The sequence below is a fragment of the Epinephelus fuscoguttatus genome, linkage group LG2, assembly GCF_011397635.1.
Source record: "Epinephelus fuscoguttatus linkage group LG2, E.fuscoguttatus.final_Chr_v1".
Taxonomy (NCBI): Eukaryota; Metazoa; Chordata; class Actinopteri; order Perciformes; family Serranidae; genus Epinephelus; species Epinephelus fuscoguttatus.
The window spans coordinates 23,116,033-23,141,904 of NC_064753.1; the positions used below are offsets into that span (position 1 = coordinate 23,116,033).

At 40.5% G+C, this 25,872-nt stretch overlaps 2 protein-coding genes across 2 annotated transcripts in view; one reads left to right on the forward strand and one right to left on the reverse strand.

Moving 5' to 3' along the window:
• Nucleotides 1–391: 391 nt before the first annotated feature.
• Nucleotides 392–17,215, reverse strand: immp1l (inner mitochondrial membrane peptidase subunit 1). The gene is made up of 6 exons (XM_049599849.1): nt 17,103–17,215; nt 8,369–8,476; nt 8,185–8,273; nt 7,919–8,045; nt 1,105–1,215; nt 392–552 (listed from the first exon to the last, which is right to left on the reverse strand). The coding sequence occupies exons 2-6, from the start codon at nt 8,471–8,473 to the stop codon at nt 466–468; spliced, it is 519 nt and encodes a 172-aa protein (XP_049455806.1). The 5' UTR covers nt 8,474–8,476; nt 17,103–17,215; the 3' UTR covers nt 392–465.
• A 60-nt stretch (nt 17,216–17,275) lies between these two features.
• Nucleotides 17,276–25,872, forward strand: part of elp4 (elongator acetyltransferase complex subunit 4) — a 60,988-nt gene continuing 52,391 nt past the window's right edge. The window contains exons 1-2 of the mRNA XM_049563098.1: nt 17,276–17,465; nt 19,933–19,968. Of these exons, the coding sequence (XP_049419055.1) occupies nt 17,288–17,465; nt 19,933–19,968 (214 nt within the window). The 5' untranslated portion in view covers nt 17,276–17,287. The remainder of the gene's footprint in view (nt 17,466–19,932; nt 19,969–25,872) is intronic.

Here is a 25,872-nt window from a genome sequence, read left to right on the forward strand (position 1 = left end):
CTGCAAATGTGTGGTTTAGATGCATTTCAAAGCCAATTAAATGAAACCACAAGTAACCATTCTAGGATATGTACTGTTGGGTATGATTTAGACTTTAATGTGTTGATTTAAAACTTAATTATTTGTGTGTTTTATTACTGCAGGAGCACGATCAATGTAAACCAGCATAAACCACTTTTCCACAGCTCCACAGAGACACAGCTTTGCTTGCTGCTCACACATTGCTGTTCCTATAGTGCTGCACAGCCACAGCCAACACATTGTAAGCCCCAAATGACAAGTCCTAGTCAGATATAAAACAGTATAATTAATCTATAGATGTATGACTGCATGGGGTTTCCCCCTTTAAAATACTGGCCTGTTTAAAGAATAACCACTCTATAAAATACCATTTTAAATAAATATCAGCTTTATTCAAAAATGATTGGGAAAAAAGTGACGCACAGTACAAACAAAGTGAATGAGTCAGTCTGAGTCTGAGTCACTCTGAGTTTTAACGATCCGTCTGGTTGGGCTTTCATTGAGGGTCCCAAAACTATGCAGCGGCCAGAGCTGTGTGGGACAAAGGGTACAGAGAAAAACAATGGGTTAAAAGAGAGATAAGACTCCCAGAAAAATAAATAAGGGACTTCTAGCTATTATGTCCAACACGTTATCTCACATCTTGGACACGTTCGCTAATGCGGCTTTTAGTGATGTGTTTGACTACATAGAAGATCTTGTTATTTCATCAGCTGTCGTAATAGGGCCTCCAGTGGAGTGCCGCTGTCCAATCAGATGGACAGAAGGTTGGTTGACCTGTTTCCAGGGTCGTGGTTGCTATGACATCCAGTGACATGACAACATGGCAGAATGGAAAGCTAGACAATATGTTGTCCAGGCTTTGGTCAATCAGACACACTTGCTTTGAACTTCCAACTGACTCACGTCATTGAATTATGCTTAAAAAATGGCCATAATGGATTTATGGAAAAAAGTGAAGACTGTTAGAGCCCCTACAGGTGAGATTTACTAAGTCGTTTCATGATTTTGTGAAAAACACATTTTAAAAAAAAAGCAAAAAAACAACAAACATGACAACATACAGTGCACCTCACTAGTTACCTTCAAGCAAACACGCCCTCGGATGAGGGCATAGGGAATTGGGCCATAGCTCCTTGAGTCAGTGGAATTCCTAAGGTTATCCCCTTCTAGCCATACATGGCCTTTTGGAACCTAAAAACACACAGAAAGAGGGCAGAAAAATGATTAACATGTAGACCGTTTTACCCAACAACAAAGGAATCAAACAGAAACATCTCTGAAACTGCAGTGCTACTTCACTTAAACGTGGAAAAGTGAGATGACCCATTATGTAGTGAGAATCTACCTTAACCCCACCCCCTCCCTCCAACGAGTCGCCTCAGCCGTCCCTCCCTCCTCAGCCTATCTTAACGTCAACCTGCCTGTCCCTCTTTAACCCCGAACCGTCTTAGGAGAGGGGTCATGGGTAACGGGCAGGGTCGGGGGGGATTTAGAAGAACTTCAAACGGGGTCATTAGGCTGTTGGCTGAGATCTGCTCCCCTCTTACCCAGGGAGGGCAAAGCAAGAGAGGGGCCTGAGATAGCTGGGCAGAGAGAGAGAGAGGGAACGAGGGAGATAGAGAGGGCTAAGCTGCGGCTAGCAGCAGTGTCCAAGGGTCTCCACCGCGGTCCGACCTGCCAGTGGGGCGGTCATCCAAGCGGGCTCTAATTCACAGTGACACCAATTATGATTAATCTCATCACTTTAGGAGAGTAGGCTTGTCAAGGCCCTAATTAAGTGCGCTGTCCCCCCTATATGTGCAGACAGGATCAACAACACATTATATTGTCATAATGGGCATCACAATCCACGAGTCTATTTTTGTGTTGCCTAACTTTTTAACGGCAAAAGTCTTCTGGAGGAAAGAGAATAACACGAATACAGGAGCAGAATATTGTCCACGCTGAGGTGACGTCAAGTCTTCGCCTCTGCTCATATTTCTTAGTCCCATCACCCTGCTCTCTGATTGGAGTCTTCAGTCCGACTGCGGGATGCTGCCTTACGTTTCATATTCGATAATTGAGACAGATGATGTGACATAATCACGAGCCAGTGACATGTTGACCTAACACGAGGTAAACAACTCACTGAATAACGACGACACAAATGAATATCATTAAAGGAGTCATCTGAGAACCATATGTCAGCATGCTGGATTCCCACCATTACACCTCATTAACATGGTAACATATGCTGGCTCCCAAGCACAGGAAAAAGAAACACCACCGTTTGTCATCTGCCAAACCAGAACCCCGTTTCTCCTCATCTTCCATGAAAAAGTATCATCTTCGTTGTGCTCTTCCTACAAATGTAGAGGTTTGGTGAAGAAATTTCAAGTCTGTCCAGAATTTGGTGAAACCACTGCCCGCACAAACTTAATTTCTTGAAATGGAGGAAGCGTTTCATAACTGCTCTTATCATCCCTTCTACTTTATTATGGATCTAGCCTGAGTAATATTCTGGATATTGGACTTGAGTCACATGACTTGTACTTGAGTCACGCTCAAGTTACCAATTTGATGACTTTAGACTCTATTTGACAAAATCAAAAAAGACTTGCAACTCTACCTGGACTTTAAGGACTCTTCACTTCACTCAGACTTGAACCTTTTGACATGAAAATACTTGACACCTTCCCCCAAGTGCCATGAGTCAATTCATTTCATGTTATTTCCTGAATCAACTATCATTTGAACACTATTCATTCCCAGCAAGTCCACACTCAATTACCCAGATCAACTTTGTGTGAACTACTCCAGTAGCAACCATCGAAGAATGAAGGTTACGTTAGTGACCGCCAGTTGGAAAATATGATACCAAAGATATTTTCATTTGTGTACAAAATTTACGTGGTGGTTGACCGAAAACGAACTACAGAATGAAAGACATAGGTCAAAAATTACAGATGTAGACCAGTGGTGTAAAGCAGTTACCACAGGCCCCAGTGCACACTAGTTACTAGTTATAAGGTGCACACACACACACACACACACCACTGGCAACTGTTTATAAAAAAGCCAAATTAAACTAATTTAGGGGAGATTTGCTACATTGTTCATTTCTCCCTCGTTCTTTCTTACTGCTGCTTTTACGTTTAAAAGGCATCGCTGCTCGCTGGACTTGTAGATGTGCTTAGCTTGACAGATTTGTGTTTAAACTAGCTACTGGATTGTATCATCTTGTCACACAATCAAACAGAGACTTGACTTTAGACGACAGCAACATACATGTCACCAACAATCATCACTGCATACCTGTATATGACCCAAATATTAAAGAAAATAAGAAATTAATTATCTAACAGATTTTTGTATGAATACTTGTAGTTTTTATAGTTAATGTAGAATAAGCATATCATTGTGTTATAGACTGCTACTGACTATTTTATAGCAAAAAAGAGGAAAGAAAAAAAAAACATCACGATGGAGATGGGTTTACATTTTTGAGGGAATATAGCCTGTATCAAACTGCACCATTTTTAATTTAGTTTGAGTCCTTTATTAAACACAGGTGTAGCAACAACTTCCAATTTTCTTCCACATTTGAAGTTGTACAAAGTCCAGTCTAATATTAACATAGTCAGCGAGCTAATCAACTGACATTAGCTTGACAGTAAACGTAACATGTTATTACTCAGTTTTTAAAATGACATTACATTGGGGCGTCGGTAGCGTAGTGGATAGTGCCAGCGTCCCATGTATAGAGGTGATGCCTCGCTGCAGCGGTCGCAGGTTTGATTCTGGCTTGCAACCCTTTGCTGCATGTCATCCCCCCACTCACTCTCTCTCTCTCCCCATTTCACTCTGTCCTGTCAATTAAAGGCAAAAAAAGCCCAAAAAAATAATCTTAAAAAAAAAAATAAATAAAAAATGACATTACATTTGGCAAAGAGCACATTATGACTTGTTTAGGACTTGAAAGTTTAGGCCTGGGGACTTAAGTGTAAAAACTTGGACTTAATTGTAACTAGCAGAACAATGACTTGGTGCCACCTCTGTTAATACCACCATGAAGGTCAATCAATTCAATCGACAACAGCTAAAGTTTGCACTTTGACTTGAGACACACCTTTTAGAGAAACCTGAGTCTGAGTAAAGAAAAAAGTACTTTAAGGAGTATTTCAGAAAAGTGAGAGAGTGAAGAGGTCTGAAACGTGATCTACTGTACTGTGGCCAGCATGAGGATAAAAGCTTATGCATATCACCTTGCAAGACGCAGGTGTGCGAACAAGTGGGGAGAAAAAAATTAGTCAAAGGCGAAGCTCTGAATTAAAAGTAGGCTGATGCAAAGCAGCGGTGTAACCAGATAATGCACCATCCTTGACTCTGCTTTTCAGAGACAACTGCTGCTTCAAGCACCTGTAAATAGCCACAGAGCCATCAGCGTGACTTCATTTTTGCATGCACATAAAAGGTTGTGTTTAAGAAGCTCTTCTGTGGGTGTGGAGTCATTATAGCACATAAACAGTATCAACATGTGATTCTGACAGTGAAACAGATAAAACTGTCATCGGCAGATGTTTCCAACCGCAGAGATTTCCAAAGATCCAGGTAGGCCCAATGCAGAGTTGTAGTGTTTAGATTTGCAGTCTGCCGGCGGCTCCGGTGTGATGGACGGCAGAGATTGCACACGTTCTGTGGTTGCAGGCTGGGTCGACACGAGGCATTGTGTACCTGTCAGAGACGTGTCGAGAGGCTCTGAAACTGGAGCTCTCCTCGCCGTGGAGGTGTGTTGTTTAACAGCCGCACCATTACAGTGCTCATTACGTTAACATGATTGAGGCGGTGAATTATGTTCAGCTTAAATACATACAGGTTTATAGAGTTCATCTTTCACCGTATTATTCTGTCTATCTTTACTGCAAAGAACAGAACGTATGAGGACGTTTCATCTCTCCCTCTGTCACCCTCTCACTGCCGCTCTTTGCTATAATATTAGGGATCAAGTGTCATTGTTTTGACACAATAGCTCAGACACAGAAATGATTCCGAAAAGGTGACAGGGCAATTAGTCTGCTGTTGGATCTCTGAGGGTGGAGAGGACCTGCCTGCCTGTCAGAGCAAAAAAGGAGGTGATGACAGGGTCTAACACCGCCTTCCAAAATTCATCTTTACAGGTCCACCCATAATGCCTCACACCACCCTAATAGTCACACACAAACAAACATACATCCTCTGGGGGAAAAACTCCCTGAGGGAGCCTAAACATTTATGTTAACAGAGGGTATTTTCTCAGTTACCTCTGATGCTGTCACATAAAGCCAGTGATTTTGCTCCTGGGAGTTAAAATTAACATGGGACAGCATATTAGGTTTCATGATATTAAAAAATGCTTAGTAATAATCAGTTTGTGAGGACAAGCCTGGTGGTTATTCCAAGCGTCTCACCTGCTTTGTTTGTGAAGCTGACAACTGTAACAGTTTAGAGCATGCAAGATTTGCTGTATTTTTTAAAATGTACACCCCAACAAACAACACACGAGCTCACTTACTTATGCCTGTAAATGCAGTCACAAAAAGGGGAATTGTCCCATCCAAAAAAAAAAAGAAAAAAGAAAAAAAAAAGATCATAAACGCTCTCAGTATTTTTCTGCATCATGAGCCCAACTCCTATCATCAACCAGATACCAAAGACAATCCAGATACATGTGTTGCACTGGTGTAAAGTTTCTCATCTTTACGTTGGAGGTTTACAATTACCACACTCAGCTCTGTAACATTTTACTGCATTTAAAACAATTACTTAATCAGATAAAATGAATACATCTAACATGCAGGGTTGTAACCATTTGAAATATCAGTGGGTCAAATACAATACAACATTTTCAGGAATAAAAACTTTTTCAATTAAGCCATTTTATTTCTTCAAAAAAGAGTAGTTCTTTAGCAGCATTTATGACATATAACAAGAGAAGTGAAGACACAAAACCTGATGTGACAGTGGTGACATACAGTATACAGGCACTGTGTTGTTCAGCAGATTTATTTGGTCATCTATTGTTTCTTTAAATAATCTGCAGCACTTTTGACAATCATCTAATTGTATTGTTTAATCAAGAAAAAAAAGCCAAATATCCTGTTTCCAGCTTCTCAAATGTGAGGATATTCTGCTTTTCTTTGTTCTATACCACTGTAAACTGAATATCGTTTGGACTGTTAGAAGGATAAGAAAGATATGTGCGTTTGTGTTTGACATTTAATCGTCTAAACCAAACACACTATTTGATAACAAAAAAAAAAACAAAACAACTAACTGCAGCCATATTCTGAACACAAAAGAAACTGCACTGTTCGATCCACATGTACTGACTGAACAGAGGCCCTTGTGTTAAATAATACAATACACTCTTGTGTATTCTCACATCATGACTGGTATCAATCTTATTTGTGTGAGTTGATAAAAGTGATTTCTTTAAAGTTTATTTGAGTCAAGCTGTCACAGCGCTCACCAGCAAAGAGAGTGACATGTTCATCCTGGTATGTATGGTGAAAGACATAATGCTCAAATGTTTTTCATGAATGTCACGGAGACACTGGTTGTCCCTTTTTGGATTAAAAAGTTACATTTGACACAAACCTACACAATTAAAAATTAAAAATCCTGTTAAAAAGATACTGAGTTTACGAGCAAAACCATTCCTTTAAAATAAGTGTCACTATTCATTCATAATGGGTTTGAAGCAGCTCCCCCTGGTCTTGATTTGGATTAATCAACAACAGGAAATGGATGAATACGTGGACACTTTTAAGGATTTACAATGTGGCCTGAAACACTACGTGCCACCAAGATATTGTCGTCTATTGATTAGTTTAGGTGACTCTGAGATAGGAAGTGAAGAAACATCCAAAATGAATGGAAGTCATTGAGCTTTATCCTAAACTTGATGGACAAACTAAAAATATAGTCCCTGTCCACCTAGTGGCAACTTTAAAAATGACTCAAACTCAAACATCTGTCACTTCATCCTGGGATCACGAATCACAACGCAAAGATGTCAGGTAACACAAAGTTCAGTCGTCTGTATGTGGGGGGTGAAGCTAGTAGAAGAGGAAACCTCTTTATTTCCTATTTCATTTGCTGAATGACACTTACAGGCTTGGCCTTATGCTATGTCTCACTGAACTCATTCAATAGTCTGCCCATAGTCTATAAAACACACAGTAAATTCAAAAACATGCAACATGCAATGCAACCTTTGTTTTGAGGACGTATGCACACGTACACACACTCTCTCTCTCTCTCTCACACACACACACACACACACACACACACACACACACACACACACACACACCTCCGCCCACCCATCAGTCTGTCCATTCGGCTGGCACTAACTCTAACAGGCTTCAGAGAGATTGCAGGCCTGAGCTGTGGGCGTTGGGGAGAGTAGTAATAGAAAAGCAATGACAGTGGTTTCAGCAGCAGAACCCCTGCTCACTCTCTGGTTTTATCACTGTTCTGAGGAAATATAGGTGTTGTCAAAAGCTGATATTTTGACCAATGACACAAAATGGATGTGTGTGGTCTAAAATGTAAACAACTATGATAGTCTATAGACTGCGGTACACACACACACACAAAGAAAACCAAAGACAAACTGAGAGACGGTTTTGCATTATGCATAGAGATTCTGTTTCTCATTTTAGGGTGAAAACAAACTATCAAGTATTTTGTTGTAAACACATTCTTCATTCATTCTCCATTTTACTGTATCTTTTTAACCTTTTTTTCTTCCAAAGAGACTTGAAAACTGCTGCCAGGAGCCTTCCTCAGTAAAGCAGGTAATCACAGGATGTATAAGAAAAGCAGCATGACTTTTAACCAATATGGGCTCGTATAATGTAAACATACTCACGTATGTGTGGGACTTGAAGAGATCTGACGGAGAACTTGTGCAGACTTTGTCACCCTCCAGTCCAATAACCCTTTTACAAATGTTGATATGTGGGTCAGATGGACTCTTTGCAATTACTATGTCACCCCTGAAAAAAAATAAACACATTAATTTACTCAGCAACAAATCATGGTGCAGTAATTCACATAAAATGGAAAAAATATCTTGTTTGTCTTGCTGTGTCCTCGTTTTGCCTACTGCACATGCATCCACTGACTGGAACCCACTTTTGTATTCTGCAAAGCTGACGACTCATCCGTTCTGAGAAGACAATATCATGGTTGACAATGGTGGGCTCCATGGATGGACCAGAACACTGAGGCAAAACAGCAACAAAAATATATTAGTTCTTGTGCAAAGATGAATTAAAACAATTTGAAATAATAATAATTGTGTAATCTTGATACGAACCACCACAAATTCACCGATGTATTCAAAGGCACAATGTGCGATGCAGCCATACTGGATTGTGTAGCCCACGAACCCCAAGGTCTTCCCCAGCACCCTGCGGAACATCACCTACAGCACAAAACACAACCGTAGGTCACGGCACATGTGTCAGAGTACATAGTTATCATGCTCTGTACATACTGCGGTGAGGAAAGAATTCAGTGTTTGATCCATTTATGGTAGGCTTATGTCCTTTACAGGATTTCTAAAAACAAAAGCTGTTTGGGGGTTAATTTCTGAAGGTGTGGACAAGCTTGTCACAGTTGGCCTACTGTTAAGATGGCACATTCCCTGGTGTTTCATTCTCAGAGGCTGAGTGGCCAGTTCACACCAGAAAACTGCCCTGACCTTTGATCCTGCGTAGGATGGACCAATCAACACCTTGCGCTCAGGTGACGGACAAACACAGAGGCTGTGACACATCCAGCCAAGCAGCTCCGCGCTGTCTGCAGCTAGTCCCTGACACTGTGCTGCCTCCGCTACCACCGCAATCATTAGAGCGGTTATCAACTCATGTCAGCACCATAGAAACACAAAGACACCCCTCCACCTGCCCTGCGAACGCTCTGTCACACAAACACACACAAGGACTACCCGTGTGTCTTCTGAGCAAACATCCCAGCCACACTCAGGTTATTGACTTTTACTCAAGCTGCAACCTGTTGGATGGACTGATGAAAGTAAGTCATCTTTACACTGTCGTGCACAGTGTGTACGCAGGCACACCTGCACACACACACACATGCAAATACACAAACAGATTAAAACTGTATGTTTCTGGGAAAGAATACAGCTTGGCTTCGAGGTTAGTCTGCACTTCAAACATTTTTAGCTCAGACCGCTGTCCTGCCAGTCCACCACAGGGTAAAGAAATCTTTTTCTCCGTCTCCCTTATTCCTTCTGTCTCTTTCCCTCTTTCTCTCTCCATGTCTTCTCTCCCTCCCAGGGTATTATTAACAAAAGCAAGTAGAGCGGAAACCAAAGCCCCAAATCCTCAGAGCTCTGGGAATGACTTCCCAAAGATGGACACGGATTAGACCCCCAATTTCTCCCTTGCCCCACCACCTCCACCCCCCCTTTCTCCCCAGGTCCCCAACAGACCGGGTGTCAGGTGGCTCTCCCAGCCCTGCCAAAGGTGTTACCCCTAATCCCATTACCCCCCTCCGCTCTTCTCACACACATACAAACACACACTCACAATGCTCTCTCATTCATGCCAACTATATTCCACCTATTAAACCCTCTATCTATTCTTTCATCCCTACCATGGTTTGTCTTTTTGGCCCATTCACCATCCGCTCTGATCCAAAAAGACCAACTCCATCCTTTCACCTCCCTGTGTGCCACTACTCCACTCTTCCCCCCATTCGCTGATCACCCCTGGCAACTCTCTGCTTTTTGCCGCCACTGTGAATAACGGCACTCGAGCAGGTGAATGGGGACACATATACGCTCAGTGCAGGGCCCAAATGAAGTGCCCCTTCCCAGTCACATTCTGGTCTGGTCTCTTGTTCTGTTCCACAAGAATTATAAACTCAGTCCTCCCACAGCTGGTACAACGACACCTCTGGCCCTGTAATTCCTCTGTTGGGAAGCAAGTGGTCTAAAGGTTAATGTGAATCTCAGGCCTGCGCTAAGGTGACATGTTCAGCTCTATTCGTCGTGCCCTCAGCTTCCTCCACCAGCATCTCTGTCAATGCGGTACGGTAATGCACTCTCAGACATGATCTCACATGTGCTCTTCCTTCTGCTAGGCTGGGGATCGGGAATCTTTGCTAGCACTCATTCGCAAAGCACAGTGGATAGCCTCCCTAACAGCTGCCCTCATATCTCTGTTTCAGCTCCCCCCTCCATCCCGGGCTGCATTCATCATAGGTAGGGATTAAGGGACTTTGCATAACAAGATCACACGGCCAGTGACTGATATCAAGAGAGTCCATATGCAGCCGCCTGGTTTTCTGAGGCACCCTCTGTCATTGATAGTGTGTGACTGTGTGTGTGCATGTGGTGTGATGTGGTGTGACTGTGCACAGACAAAAGCATTACCTATGTGTTTCATAGGAAGTGTATATATGAGCAGCATTGACTCCTCTGGGATTCAGAATGAGGTGGACATCTACAGAGACATCTGATTGGATCTCTATTACCTCTAACTCCCCAGAGCAAAGAGTCGGGCAGATCACACTATCTTTTGCCCCTAATACCCGTGTGTGTGTGTGTGTGTGTGTGTGTGTGTGTGTGTGTGTGTGTGTGTTGGGGAGCACCAACATTATCTGAATGCTGTATTACAGCTGTAAATTAACACAAAGTCTCTCTGTTAATCCAGGATTACACGCCAAACATGTTCATGGGAAAACAAAGAAAGTCAGCGCAGCCCACTCTGCAGAACCATCTGTGGCCACCGGCCTCCTGTGGTCACAGCACAGCGCTACAGTGGGGAAAAGAGGGGGATCCCAAATGAATAGCTGTGGATGGAAACACCTCATTGTATGTTTAACTCTGTGATCCTCTTACTGAGGGAGCCCTGTTCACCCAGGACAGAGAAATCAGAAGTCGATAAATTAAAAAAAATACTTTTTTTGCGACAGAAACTATATTAATTTTTATTCCATTTAATTTACATTTTTGGTTTTGTTAGATTTGTTTCAATTGCGATACCAGTATCAGGAATACCTCAGATCATGTCTAAAATAATGGATGGAGTATCGGCGAGTATGTCTATGCACTGGTCCGATACCATATAATTTATTGATAAACTTTAGAGCAGTTTTACAGATGGATAAATCGCCAGTTTTCCTGCAAATCAATTCTTCTTCACCGCTCAACAATAACCTACACAGCAAGTTACAAAGTGAAGACACTGACAACAGCTGTCTTTAAGTGGTGAAGAATAACTGATTTCCAGCAAATAGTGGTATGTTAGCTCTTAGAAAAATATCAGAAATTGGCAATATTTTACGCTGGATATAACAGAAAGTTGGATGGCATTCATTCTCTCTATGTATTTGTTCATGTTTTACAAAGGATTTAACCTGAGCAATGCCATACAACAATGATAGGAGTCATTTCACTTCCATACAGGGTTAGCAGTATACTGTTATTCTTTTTTTAAGGCAATGCTATCAGATCGGTACTCGGTATTTGCTGATACACAAGTTCAGGTATAAGAATCTGTATTAGAATCTGTATTTTTGTGTCATGCCAACACCTGGCCCATCCTATATGGGATTATACAACATATAATTTCACATACATTATCCAGGCTTACATCTACATAGCATACAAGACATGTGAAATTAAAAAAAAGAAGAAAGAAATAAAACATCCCAAATGAACCTTCTCACACAAGGAACTAACCCTAACCCTAATATTTACAGATCTTTTTGATAAAGAGCTTTTTTTTTTCTCCTCCCAACCTTCCTCCAGATAATTGGCCAATTTGTATGTTTCATATGACTAAGTATAATAACTACAAGCATAAAGTGCAGCAGTTGTGGGGAATCCCATCACCGTGTCCACCGAGCTGTCAAAAGCATTTTAAGTGTACGATTTGAGACACTGCAAAAAATAAAACGTGAACAAGGTGTATTTCTGCCATCAGCATTGACATGAATAAAGAGGCTTCCTGAACGCCCCTGTGACAGACACATCCGCAAGAAAATGGAAAGTTGATAAGCCTTGGGCAAGTTGTTATTGTTGTTTCATGTCATTGAATGTGATGCGTCCTCAGGATGAAAACAAAGAAACGACTTTGGCAATATTCTAATGTTTAAGTAAATTGTAATGTTATCAAGACTGGTGGCATCTTTATGCATCAACATGCAGGACATATTTTAAAGCTTGCAATTAAAGATATAGATAGTGGTGTTGGTAAAAACATTGATTTATCAATACAATATTACAAAATAATACAATAATTTGAAATAGTTTCAGTACTAATTTTCCGTAGTATCGATAAACTGGTACCTGCGCTTTCTGGCTCTCTCTTGTTGTTAATGTTTGCTCCAGTCATTCTGCTGTTTTTTTGCTACTACCCATAAAAGAAAAGTTGTCATTGTCATGTTATAGCCTAGCTGTATTTATCTTTGAATAAGAAAAAATTCAAAGACACCCATTTTTCTGGGTGACAACACTAAAATATAAAATTGCTAATGTCATAAATTATTCTATAAAAATACATTGGTATATTGAAAAAAAACTTTGTTAAAAAAAAAAACCAAAACAGACTTTTGTTTTTTTTTTTACTGTTAAAGTTACTCAGCCAGTTCCAAGGCGTTTTGCCAAGTATTGAATACTTTTGTATTGTAAGCAAGAAAAAATAATGTAGTGAGAGTGCAGTCAATAACAGTATATTAAACCTGATACTTAATTAAACACACATTATTAAAGCCATAAGGAAATATTGAAAAAGGAATTACCGCTATAGGTCTCAGGAGACTTGAACCTGCCACTGGCTGAATAGTGTTAATTGATAAACATGGCCGGTCTATTAGAACCACAAAGAGAATCACAATCCAAACAGCACATGAGGGCCTTGCAGTGGACTCCTTACACAACTAAATTAGGAAAACATGGGCTGAGAGAGAGCTGGGCAACAGGGGGGCTAAGAGGCTTACAAGCCCCTTGTCAGATATTCTTTTTCTCCCTGAGGATCCCAGATGGAAGGGAGTCTGGAGGAGCAGGCAGCACCAGAGAGGGGACGAATCCCACCTCTGATGTCTTCCTCTGGGCAGCAGAAGGCAGGGGAGGGTGGGGCATTAGTCCTGTTGAGCAGACCTTGATTTGATCTTAATGTGATCTATAAAAAGGAGGGGGGGGGGGGGGGGGGTATGTTTCTACTATCAGTCCAATCAGAGATAATCCTGCTGATTTAGACACAGACACCTGGCTGGATGGAGAGTGACAGATGTGAAAGTCCCAGTCACAGAGTACTACGTCTAGCCCCCATCTCTTCTAGGTCTGCCTTCAATCTGAGCCTTAATTGAAGCAACTGATCTACATATTGCTCTTTTCATCGTTGCTAACGGCAACATAGCCGTGAAACAGCTGAGCGAGGTTACTATTTGAGGAGCTGAGGGTTTAAACCTACAATCAGTGGGTCAGCCAGAGCAAATAATAGCCAAGTAATATGAATACAACTGCTATGAATTGAAAGGAAGTGTGGGTTGACAGAGTCCCCAGACAACTACACAGAATGGAAAAATCAGCCACTAAGCCTTATTGTATTGACCACAAGCAAATGCGTGGTGCTGGCCTGGCGCTGAGAGAATTGAGAGATCTTATCTGGTGTTGTATCAGATTCACAAAGGAGTTTGTGTTTTGCACTCACCAGCTCACGACAAAGCCTGATGTATTTTAACACTGGCTAACGACAGAAGCCTCAACCTGAAAGCAAACCTATGATTTTTAAAAATGTGATTTCCTTTCATTCTAAACACAAAACCATGTTATTTTTTTTTTCATTGTCTTTTTTTCTACCCTATAAGTCAAGCTAAATATGGCTCGCTGTATTTCATTCAATATCAGCAAAATCAAATCAAAATAAAGCTATTCAAAATACAGGGTACTGAATAAATGGAAAAAGTTCAATCCTTTGACAAAATTAGCTGTGTACAAAACCCATCCTACGCTCATTGTACTTGTGCCCTTAGACTATTACTTTACTTTCAGCGCTAACAAAACAAATACGCTGCATGTTGATGATAATCTTACATCCCCCGGACACAAGACATGCACTGCTTTTCTCAGTTCAACACTGATGGCAGAACTAAGCTGAAGAAACCAAAACAATCTGACCAGGAAAGGCCTGACATGTTATGACTGCTGCCATTATATAGCTCAATCAGATACAGAGACTGATAAACCTGACAAAAACTCAGCAGAAAAACACACACATGCACAGATGACACATTGAAAAAGGGCAAAAATTATGTTATTTTTGTACATTTAGGCTGCTGTGTTTACAATACCACACACTGAGCTGTGCTACAGAGCCCACCAGTTAAATTGGGATTTAAGAGAATTAGAAATTAGACACACTGTTCAGAGGATGTGGAGAAAGTTTCCACAGCAATGTACTCCAACATCCTGCATGTTGCACTGCTGAAGCAGGCTCTCCTCCTTCCAAGATGCAGGTCAGTCAGCGCATCTTATTTGTCTCATATAGGCTTTCCACAATGCCCAGTGTTGTCAGTCATGATATATTCCCTTGGTCTCCTGTCAGCGCACATAAATCTCAACAGTGCTGTCAAAACAGCAGGACTGCCTCTGCTGAGAGCATTTGTAAAGTGAGCAGTTGGGCTATTGCCTCCTCTGGAGCCTTACAGTATCCTGTGATCTTGTGCTGCCTCTGGCCTCTCTCTGCCACACAACGCTGTTTTACAGCTGTCTTAAGGATTACACTGATCACTCATCAGTCAGCCAGTATTAACAGTGGACATTATACAGTACAAAAGAAACTGACCTTTCCCCTGCCAGCAGTTTGCCCCATTTAACAGAACATTTAGAGTTCTGGAAATAAGTGAAAAAGGTCTCCATTGGCCTTCCTCACAGCGGACATTTTGACTTGTCATATAAGGATGAGCACAGGTGTTACTAATAATACTAATGATGACTCAGTATTATTCAAGTGTCCCATGATAGTGTAAAAGTGACCCTGTAATCAAAGCAGCTTAATTGAATATATCAATCATTTTATGATATACCTGTGTTTTCCCCACTTTCACATCAAAATGTCTCCTGCAGAGAGTGCTGCAGTATACATTCCACATTTTAGTGCTGAACCTCCCTTACAAACTCATGTATGAGTTCAAAGTACTGAAGTTTTTGTAAGACAATGTTGGAGATGTCAGCCAAAAGCATAGTCACAATGTGCTCAATCATTTTAAATAAAATCTACTTTTGCAGTTCTTTTGTGTTGGAAATAGGCTCAAATTTGAATGCCAATTTGATATCTTCAATAAAATTGTAAATATGTTATAGATATATGGGTGTATTCTGGACCCCTCTGAGTCAAAATCAATATTGAACATCATTTAAAAAGTAATTACTGCACTCCCAGGTTCTGCATGTGATATGCAGAGCATTAATACGGCAGCAAATAACTATTTGCCACATATGGATAAAGTGGCATAATGGGCGTCGAGAGCAGAGACTGAATTAACACTTCCTCTGTGTGTGGCGTAATCTGACAGAGAGTTGTCACAGAAGCATAACACCCACCCTCCAGTTCCCTCCCTGGTTAACATCCTTAGCCCTGTCAGCACCGTTGCCATTGTTAGCACTGTTCACACTGCTGGAAATGTTAGCTGCTTAACCACCTCCATGTCGACAGTTGTGCGCAGGCAATCCCAGCTCAGATTCTGAATCTTATGCCCTGAATATTATATTAAGCTCCTTCAAATACTTTCTGTAACAGTGGTAATGTCTACAATATCTTTTTGTGTATTTCAAATAGAAAACTGCTTAAGACAGAACAGATATGTAACAAGTTTCCCCTCTTCCCATCGGTCATTCCAAGAAGACTACAACTGGGTCTCACTTTACTACTATGTTGCAGGAAAACATAGCAGTAACATAACTGTATTTCAGTTCAGAAATGAAGATGTCCTGCTGTCACCCTTGCAACTGCTGAGCCCTTTAAACTGAGTGTGATCGGGAGAGTGACACACAAGGATCCACACTGACATTCGCTGTCAACTTAAAATGACTACAGTTTATAAAACTACAAATACTATTAGTACATAGCAATTTACATAGAGCTGCTATCACGTGCAGAGACACATGAAGCTGTTCTGTCTTATGATACACTTGTACAACTGCAATCGATGACCTATTTATTACACCACATTACATAAGGCCCATTTACAAAGGCCAAACCTCAACAGGGAGCAGAATGGAGTGCAATGGATATGAAAAGAGGTGGGATAAATGATCAGTGTAGCTATTGTGATATAATCCCTTATGATTATTCACTGCAGCCAACATCATAGTCTTTTGCCATTTGTCATTAATATTAATTAAATTAAACTTAGCATTTCTGTTCTTGTTTAACAGTTGGAATAAAAAAATAAAACATTTTATACTGTAGTAATTTGCTTTTTTTTGTACATCTGCAAATCATAAATGCAGACTTCATCTGAAACAGTCCACTTTCTAGCAGTTATGGCTGCTATACATACAGGTGTGAGGGATGTCACTCATTTACATGTTGCTATGTGTGTTAAATCAGATTTAATCAGAACATTCAGTCACATTTGAGGCACTCTATTATGCAATGAAACAATTTAGTGTACCGCTGATTCCTGTTTAATGAACACAGTTTCCCCATTCACATGTGTAGGCTATGTTCTCCTCATTTACATCTACGTTAAGGATGGTATCGTGGTGTGATATACTCTGTAATGTTCAACTATTACAAATCGTGCATCAATACACGGTTTTAATTGCAGTTACTTCTACTCTAACTGCTAAACAAGAGATGGGTTTTGACTGTAAACGAAGGGGCTGCTTCTGTCCAACAGTTAAAGGTGTCTGTAATATTATGCAATGAAGCAACAAGGTCATAGCGGCTCAAAACCTTCCGTTAGGTGACTTTTTCAGGTACAGAATAGCTGCTGGCCACTGTGAAGACCACATAAGCTGGTGTAAATTTAAAAAAGATAAATATATGATAAAATACATTAGCTTTACTCACCTACAGACTGTCTGATTCAATGCTCCGACCATGCATTCCCCATAACAAATTGAAATTCCCTTTGACAGCTTCCAAACGCGGCACCGTAACAATCGCTGTCCTCATTGGTCGAGCGTCACCAAAGTCTTCTTTGATTGGACAATACGCTCCAAAACATTAACAGGCGTCACCACGTTACAAGCAGTATGGCAGCCCCCATGAGCAGTGTGGGTAAACCGTCGGCTGAACGTCCACCGTTCAATACTACGAGTTTTCAGAAGAAAACGAGGAGCAAGTTAATTTCCATACCTGGTACCAGACCCTCCGTTCAAAATGGACAACTGTTAGTTTCGACCGGTGTCACGTCACTCGACTATCTGCTCGGTCAGTCTGCCGTTGAGACTTAACGTTACTGCTAGCTACACAGGCTAGCTGTGTTTCTTAGTGTAATATCAGGTAGACACATTGATGTCAGGTCAAAAAATAATGTTTTTATTAATTTGTCTAATAGGAAATGTGTGAATTAACACAGAATGTGGTGTTTTGTTGCTGTCAGGGCAACACAACTTGGACTCAAAGTGTTAAAGTTAACGTTAGCATCACAGAGCTATGCTGCTTTCAGGCTTATTTAGTCGGGACCTACTTTCTAACTAATAATTTATAATGGATGGTTCATGGCCCACGGAAAGGTATTTGCTTGAAGTTGCTGTCAATAGTGATTTCCCCTAAGCTGATGCCAGAAATGCAGCATGCTTAACTCTGTCATATTTAAACCCCCAAGAAACAAACTTGTCCAAAAAATGTGTGACATTCGTGTTTATTCTGAATGCATTAAAACAATGTGTTGATAAAATTGGCATGCCATGTTTTAATTTTGAGGCTGCCAAATCCACTTAACTGATATAAAATGACAACTAGTTTATGTTGTTGTGAGGTGAAATTGATGCTTCATGACATAAAACTAGTCAGCAAAAGTTGTGTTGTGTCATTAATTGACACACTTGTTACTGTATACAGGGTTTGAAATCAGCACCAGCCACCAGCCAAATGCTGGTAAAATATGCAAGTCAAAAAACAATGGGAATCTTTTGTGTGACTGGTAGATTTTGGAATCCACCAACCATTGTGGCAGGTGGACAAGAAAAGGTTAATTTCCAACCTTGCATATGTCATGAGTGCAGGGATGAACAGATGGTAAAGCTTCTGCAAATATTTTATGTGGAAATTTTCTCTCTGGTTGTTCCTAAACCGTTATTATGTGAACAAACATGTTCTTAAGGAGAGAATACATTTGGAATATTTAGAATTAGGTAAAACAACATTATCCCTGTCCTCATCTCCATTCAGGTGTTCTTTTTAAGGACTGTATTGGGTTATTCTGTATTTATTTTTGGCCATATTTTAAAGCAATAGATAAAAGGTAAGTCGCTAACAACACTGCATGGCCCATATCTCTCTGCATCTTTATGCAGTTGTGATCCCAGAAATGCTCATAAAACATCGTGAATTTGTGTGTTTTCCTGTGTCTGAAAAGGGCCAATATATCTTCTGGTGCAAGATTTTTATGTAACTGATATGTTAGGGGTACTGACATGAATGTTGTAATGTGTCAATCAAAACATTGTACCATGCTTGGTTTCTTGTTTATTTGTCCTTAAAAGCATTTTATACCCCAATCTATTTTATGCTTGTTCTCTGTAACATAATGGTGTTGTAATAAAGCAACAATATCCACAGAGAAGCAAGTTCTAGCAGAACCAGCTAACACTGTGGGTTGTATTGATTGAATTTCATAAAGTAGTCAGAATAATCAGAAATCATTGGAAAGCCAGGGGCATAATGTGTGTGTGAGGGGGCCATGGCCCTTTCCTTACTTTCCACCTTCTTAGATCTGGCGCCATTGCTCAGACCACACCAATCTTTAAACTTAGCCTCTGTGATCCTACACACATAAATAGACTCACAAGGTGAAAACAAAGCCAGCCCCACTGTCGCAGCTGGTAATAATAAATCCTTGCGATAACCAGTGTGGAAACGTGTGAGGCCTCTTCAGTAGGCCTTTTTCATAGGAGACATTTTAATATCATGCCACAGAAGGAATAGCACCGATGTAAATAACAAAATTAATGATTTGAGGTTAATGCTCATTTAGCCACTTCGGTTTCAAGTGGTTCACGGTTATTTAAAGAGCGCTCCACACCAAAAATGAAAGCTATGATGACAAAGATTTGAGCATCCACATTGAGAACGATAACTGTGGTAACGATAATAATAATGATGTGAGCATGGTGAACGATAATGTTCTGTAAACAGTGGCGCCAAGTATGCGCTTAACACTTCAGCTGTGACAGATGCTTAGAAAATGGATATTGATGAGCTGTTACTACTCCACAACAAAAAACTTGCCACTGATTCTGAAGATGAGCCCCATTGCAACCCAGATGTCCTACTTTCTGATAGCATCTTTATAAAGACAATTAGTTTTATCAAATGGATGTGTTTTATTTTAACCTCAATGATGAGTCTCTTTGCAATGTCATCAGCCATATTGAACATTACACATGGTAATACACAAATTACACGAATCCAAATTTCAGTTGGATTTTTACTGGCTGTATGTGTTTCTGTTGTTCATCAAATTGTTCTTAAGGTGATTCTGATGATTTTGTTCTCCATTGTTGTCATTTAAGTTGTGTGGACCCTGCTATCCACTTGAGTTAGAACGATTTTAAAACAATATATTTTTGGTCATTGTAGTAGCTGTTGTTCTTCGTGTGGACAGCTGACTGTAATATGTGATTGATATTTATGAAAATACTAATATTGTTCCTTTTTTTGTCTTGAAAAACAGGTGGCGGGTTAGCAGTTGGAACAGTACTTCTCATAGGTGAGCCTCTCACTTGCCAAATTGAACACTGGTTTAAAGGTCCCATTAAATGGAATGATAACCTCCTTGTGACATATTTCCCAGGTCACAAGGACATAAGACAGTGAGGAATCAATTGTAAGTTCCATCCAATCAGCTGTCAGTTATGGAGACAAGGGTGTTGCATTGGGACAGAACAGCCTAAAAGTCAGGCTAATTAAATATGTGTGATGACCTCATTGGTTTGACTTTTGTGTTACCTCATTAATGCAGCATGAAGTCCCCACTGAAGAGTGACTGTTTTCCATGAAATTGATATACTTGATAGCATTATCTATTATTAGTAGACACTATAACTATATATTCTGGTGAGTGATTTTGCTGATGATCTCTTAACTTTTTATCAGATGCCAAAATCTTGAGTTAAAGCTATTTATCAAGAATAGCTTTGAGCAAATAATACATGATAGCGTACACAACCTGTGCTAATTAGAGTATGCGTGACTCCATGGTTCACGATACACAACATCAGGTGACTCTTCCTGACTCCAATTAGCTTTTTTGCCTTTAGGCTTCATGAGCACGTTTGATGTGTTTATCATAGTTCTTAAAGTAAAGTTTCAATACCTCAAGCCACGTCCTTTAATTTGCTCTGTTGAGTCATGGAAGGTTGCGAGTAATGTTACAGTAGAAGTTGCCTTGGATGACGTCAGCGCGTTGGTGTAAAAAATGATACAACATACACAATACTAGATACTTAAAGCCAGGAAGATGCATATATGCTGCTCTTGTTTGAAGCAGTACAGCCTTATTATAGCCTTATGCTTTTGGCAACTCTCTCACTCATTAAGTTGTGTAAATTTTAAATGACACTACATTAACCTAACACTGAGAATATATAGCCAAAAATCTAATGTATACCCCATACTGAATTCAGCAGCACTTTTCAGTGTGCCTCAGCTAATGATACTGTCTGTCTGTTCTCAGGCTTTTTGCGGTTAGCGTGTCACCGTCTAACAGAATGGCAAATAGACTCATGACCTGAGGGTCTCTAGTTAGAATCCCAGGTGTTCACACGTCCACTGTGATCCTTAATTGATATGCTCATCTGCAGATGTGTTATAGAAGTTTTCGGAAGTACATTCAAAGCAAGTGGGTTTTCTAGGGACATAAATGTCTTCCCCTGTATTATTATTGTTATTATCATTCATCATAGGCTAGGCTATATGCACTAGTAGACAGTAAGGTTAAGGTATTCTTGTTTCCCCTTGAAGCTGTAATTTGTGTGTAGCAAAGGCCTATACCAACTGATGATATTGCTTTGCCCTTTAATTCACCCCCCCAATCGATGCAGGAGTCAGTGATTATACACTAATGCGTTCTTCCCTTCCATTTTGTGAATCAATGTACGGTTGGTTTCATCTGGTAATGAGAGACACAGTAAAGGTGAAATGCGTGTGTGAGCTCTCTTGTGTTTGTCTCTGAAAGAGTGGTGTGTGTGTGTGTGTGTGTGTGTGTGCGCACTGAGCTGTCTGTGTGTCTGTGCTGTTGTGTGGGTGGGATGGGGGGAGTTTGGAGTGTGTGTTTGTTTGTGTTTGTTTTAGGCAGTCGTCTCCTACAGTCTGCCCCTTTAGCTGTGATGGCCTGTTTGTGAGACACAGACATAAAATTATCAGACTGCCTTTGAAGTGTCTTGAGCTGTCCATCCTGATTTGTCAACCAGAGGGGGATCAGCCCAGTATGGCTGCTGTCTGAAGATCTCTCATCTCTTGTGTTTTTCTAATAGAAGGAACAAAGCTTCCCAGCTCTTATTATGGTGACCATGTTTGGGTTCGTTTCATTAGTTTAAGTGAATGTGTTTTTTATTTAACGTACTCAAAATAATTACTGTTAAATCTGGCCTAATTGTTTTATACGTTAAAATATTTCAAAGCTTTAACGTGGACTTTGGATATGGGTTATCTTAGTTTTGAGCATAGTTTTGATTTATGAACTATTTTTGAAAGAATTTCCATCGTAATTATCTGACAAAAAATCGGACAAACTAATGAGGTCTAATAGTCAGACAGTACAACATATTTAGATGATGATTCAGGTTGCCTTCCAGAACAGGCACACAAGAGGATTGAAGTGTGTGAAAAAGATTGAAGGGGAAAAGTAAGAGAGGTAAAGAGGGCACACAAGACAACTAAAAGGCTTTTAAAAGCAACAATACCAAACGCACGTGGGACATTATGAAGGGGATGACTGGACTGTTAACCAGTCGGAAAGCATTAGTGGCAGACAATGAGGCAGAGTTTGCAAGTGACCAAGAGAATTTTTTCTCTGGGTTTGATAAAAGAATAATTGAGATCAGGTGAGGGGCACTTTTGAGTATCTAAATCAGAGGAAAGCCACAGGACCAGATAACCTCCATGCATTTAGTTTGAAAACATTTGCAGCCAAGCTTTTGGCTGTGTGGCAACCTATATATTTCAGTTTTCTGTTAACACTCACACAATTCCTGAAATGTGGGAGACCTCACATTAAATGCCTCTTCCAAAAACAAGCATGTCATAAGAAACTCGGGGATTATCGTCATGGGGAGATGACTCCTGTTATTATGAAAACATTTGAAAGAACTGTGATTCAGCAACTCACTAATGAGGCTTTCACGTAGGGACCCACATTTAGATTGAGTGCACTTGACCCCAAAGCACTGGATGGATTGCCATTTAACTTGAGTAACAGCCAGCAAGTGGAGTTGCAAAGACATTTCTCAATGACGCTGATCTCCTGAGCATGTGCAGATCTTATCCTATGAATTGCACAGCAACTGGTGATAATGTAGGAAGGCAGGCAAGAGGGTCGTTCTAGACATTGTCTCTAAAAATATAAACAATAGCAGGCATAATGCAAAGTGCAACTCCATTGTCTGGGCTGGGGATCTTTTGATTGGTGCTCTTTTCTACACTGTAGCGACAATATAAACAAATGGCACGTAGATGGTGATGCAAGTGCCCTGTGGTATGGACGTTGATGTAAAATCAGAGCAGCGAGGGAGTTGGGGAGGGGGTAGTTGTATTTGGGCACGGTACCGAGACGATTGTAAAACTGATATTCCCAGTACTTTTATATTGAAGTTTTCAGATCATACTACACTGTTGTCCTTGTTGGAGGATGAGGATGAGAATGATCCTAGTGTTCATCAATATTGTACAGACAGATTAATGGAGTGGTGTGAATGGAATTGGAGAAAAATAATTTTTGATCTCCTAGTGAACTTGTTGATGCTGCTTTAGCCTGAAGTGCACTTATAGATTATATCTGTAGTAAGGTACAACTGCACATTCACTTTCTTAAGAAACTGAGCTCATTTGGAGCAGACAAACAGATCCTATTATTGTTTTTCTTAGCTATAAAACAGTGTTATGCAGTGTGGACTGAGTACATGGTACAATTGTCTCTCTGTTCAGCTTAAAGCTAAACTGGCTAGGCTGCTACAGATCTGCTCAAAGATTGTGGGTCAAACACTTCTGTCAAGTTTTCAAACCGCATACACTTAACTTCCGCCTAAATCAGAGTTTGGGTCCTAAGTAGTCTCAGTGCACCTGCGTCGAACACTGAATGTAATAGACCTTTTTTACTTAAGACATTTTTTGTCATGCAAGGAACAACACAGGTGTGAATAATGAAATTAATAATGGCGGAATTCCATTTAGCTGCTTTGATTTCAGGATCCTTGTATCCTGTGTGCTTGCTGACTGCTCCTCTCACTGAAGCACTTGAACACAACAGAGCCATCATTTGTGTTATTAGTAACACCTGTGTTTTTCCTACTATGAAAAATCAAAATGTCCGCTGTGAGAAAGGCCTATAGGCGGCACTGCATCCACTTTTTGTAATGTTTGATGAACTAAGTAGTGTTTGTAGTATGGTTTTCTTGGTTGATTGAATGTTGTGTTTTGTATTTATGTAAAATGTCTTAGGATGCAAGACACATTTCAGAAAATGGTCTGATAATAAAGTGAGATCAAATCAAGAATGTATAGCAACATGGGATGAAAAGACATAAACCCTGAAGGTACTTTATCATGATTACAATCACTTCTATAGGGGTGGGTTATATTAGGTTGCATGACAAAAGTTTAGTTCAGATCTGTGTTGTCCCACTAAAAGGAATATCTTATGGTAGCATTAAAATATAAAATGTAAAAATAGTGAAAAGACAATAACACAACTGACGACATTTAGTGCTGGACATGCAATACACAATACAATGCAATGAATGTTAAAACAATGACAAATTGCAATGATAACAAAAGAGATAAGAAAATAAGGAGGATTTTTTTCAGCTGTAACTTTTACATTTGCGAGAGGCGATTGCAGATACCTAACAATTCCAAAGAGGCCAATGTGTGTGTTTAAAAACGGCACGTTTTAATGTGTCAACAGTCTTAATAATCATAACACCATGTGCCTAATAATACCAGTAAACTGATCTGATAAAGAAGAACAACGGTCACAAGTTAAAGCTTAACAATAGAGATATGCTGGACATATACAGTATATAGGACTCGACAGATGCTGCTAATTGGCATTAAGTGGTAACCTAGTATAACCCACCTTTTGTAGCAGTACTTACAATGGTGATTCAGTTATTTTAATGAGTGCAGTTCCTACAGTATATAGCAGTAATTACAATGGCTATACAGTTATTTTAAAGAACAAGTGCTTTTTCATTTTTTTTACCTGCTGTATGTCCTCAATGAATTTGAGCTGTTCAGTAGAAATGATATTGACCAAACATTCATACAAGGGGGAAAACACCCTGACCTAGATATTTTGTCTCCTCCCCCTGCAGCTTTAGCAGATATGATTCAGGACTCTAGCACTCCCACTCCCCTGTTTGAAGGCAAATGAGACAGAGACGTTTCCCCCCCTTTACCAAACCTTAGTCAGAATCTGCAAAAAAAAGAAGAAAAAATCATCCCATGACTGTCCAGAGTGACTGATCTACCTCAAAGATATGACCGTCCCCCACCCCCTGTTGCTTGTATACCCCGCCACCTCCCACCCCCTCCCTTACCCCCCGCCTCAACAGCCTAATGACTCCTGGAGGTTCCATTTGTAAGGCTCCCATAGAAACACAGCCACAATAGGCCCCATCTTGAGAGGGCCCATCTGGGAGTCTTTGTGGGGCCTGCTGAAAGCCACAAAGGCCTGCTGACCTAGAAACCCATCAATAAGAGAACAGGGAGCCCCACCGACAACAAATTGAAGAGCCATGGAATTTCCTGTGCCATCCTAAGTCCGTAGGTGAGGACATAGACCGGGAACGTGGGAGGGGGGAATTCTCCGGATGTTTGAGGATGACACGTCAGGATGTCATTCCCAAGCTGTCAGCTGTATGCCCACTACCTTAAACTGTCACTGCTGCCTTTGTCCTTGTGCCCACTGTTTGTCATTGTGTGGAGAGGCCTATGAAATCCTTACAAAATGATGATTGTGACAGGAAGCAGCAGCAGCATGCTGGGTAGAGTTATGTGCCCTGCTGGGGGGAGGGGGGGGGGGGGGGGGTTCATGGTGATGATGATGCAGGCTTTTTTTTTTTTTTTTTTTTACGGGTTTGGGGTGTTGAATGACCGGGTGGCCGCTTTGTGTATGCAGAGAAAGGCTACCTTTGGGAAAGTATGTTCAATGTTTAGAATCTCTTGCCCGTCCATTTAGTGTTTGAGAAATCCCTTTAAATGAGACTATAATGTCATCACTCCAAGCTGAGAATTACCCTCCCCACTTGTTTTTAAAAGTCTCTCATATAACTTGTATATGCCTTTTAACCTACTTTTATGATAATAAATACATCTGATGTGAATGACAGTAGAAACATGATAATGAAAGGATGCCAGTGCCATCAGAATCCACACAAAAAACAGAGAGATTCAA

Bases quoted from the DNA above. Each gene is read 5' to 3' on its own strand.
- immp1l (XM_049599849.1), bottom strand. From the start codon at position 8,473: ATGTTCCGCAGGGTGCTGGGGAAGACCTTGGGGTTCGTGGGCTACACA. The intron at 8,046-8,184 runs GTGGGTTCCAGT...ATTTTTTTTCAG, and splicing joins CAGCTTTGCAGAATACAAAA to GGGTGACATAGTAATTGCAA. The intron at 1,216-7,918 runs GTGAGTATGTTT...GTGTGTTTTTAG, and splicing joins TCTTCAAGTCCCACACATAC to GTTCCAAAAGGCCATGTATG.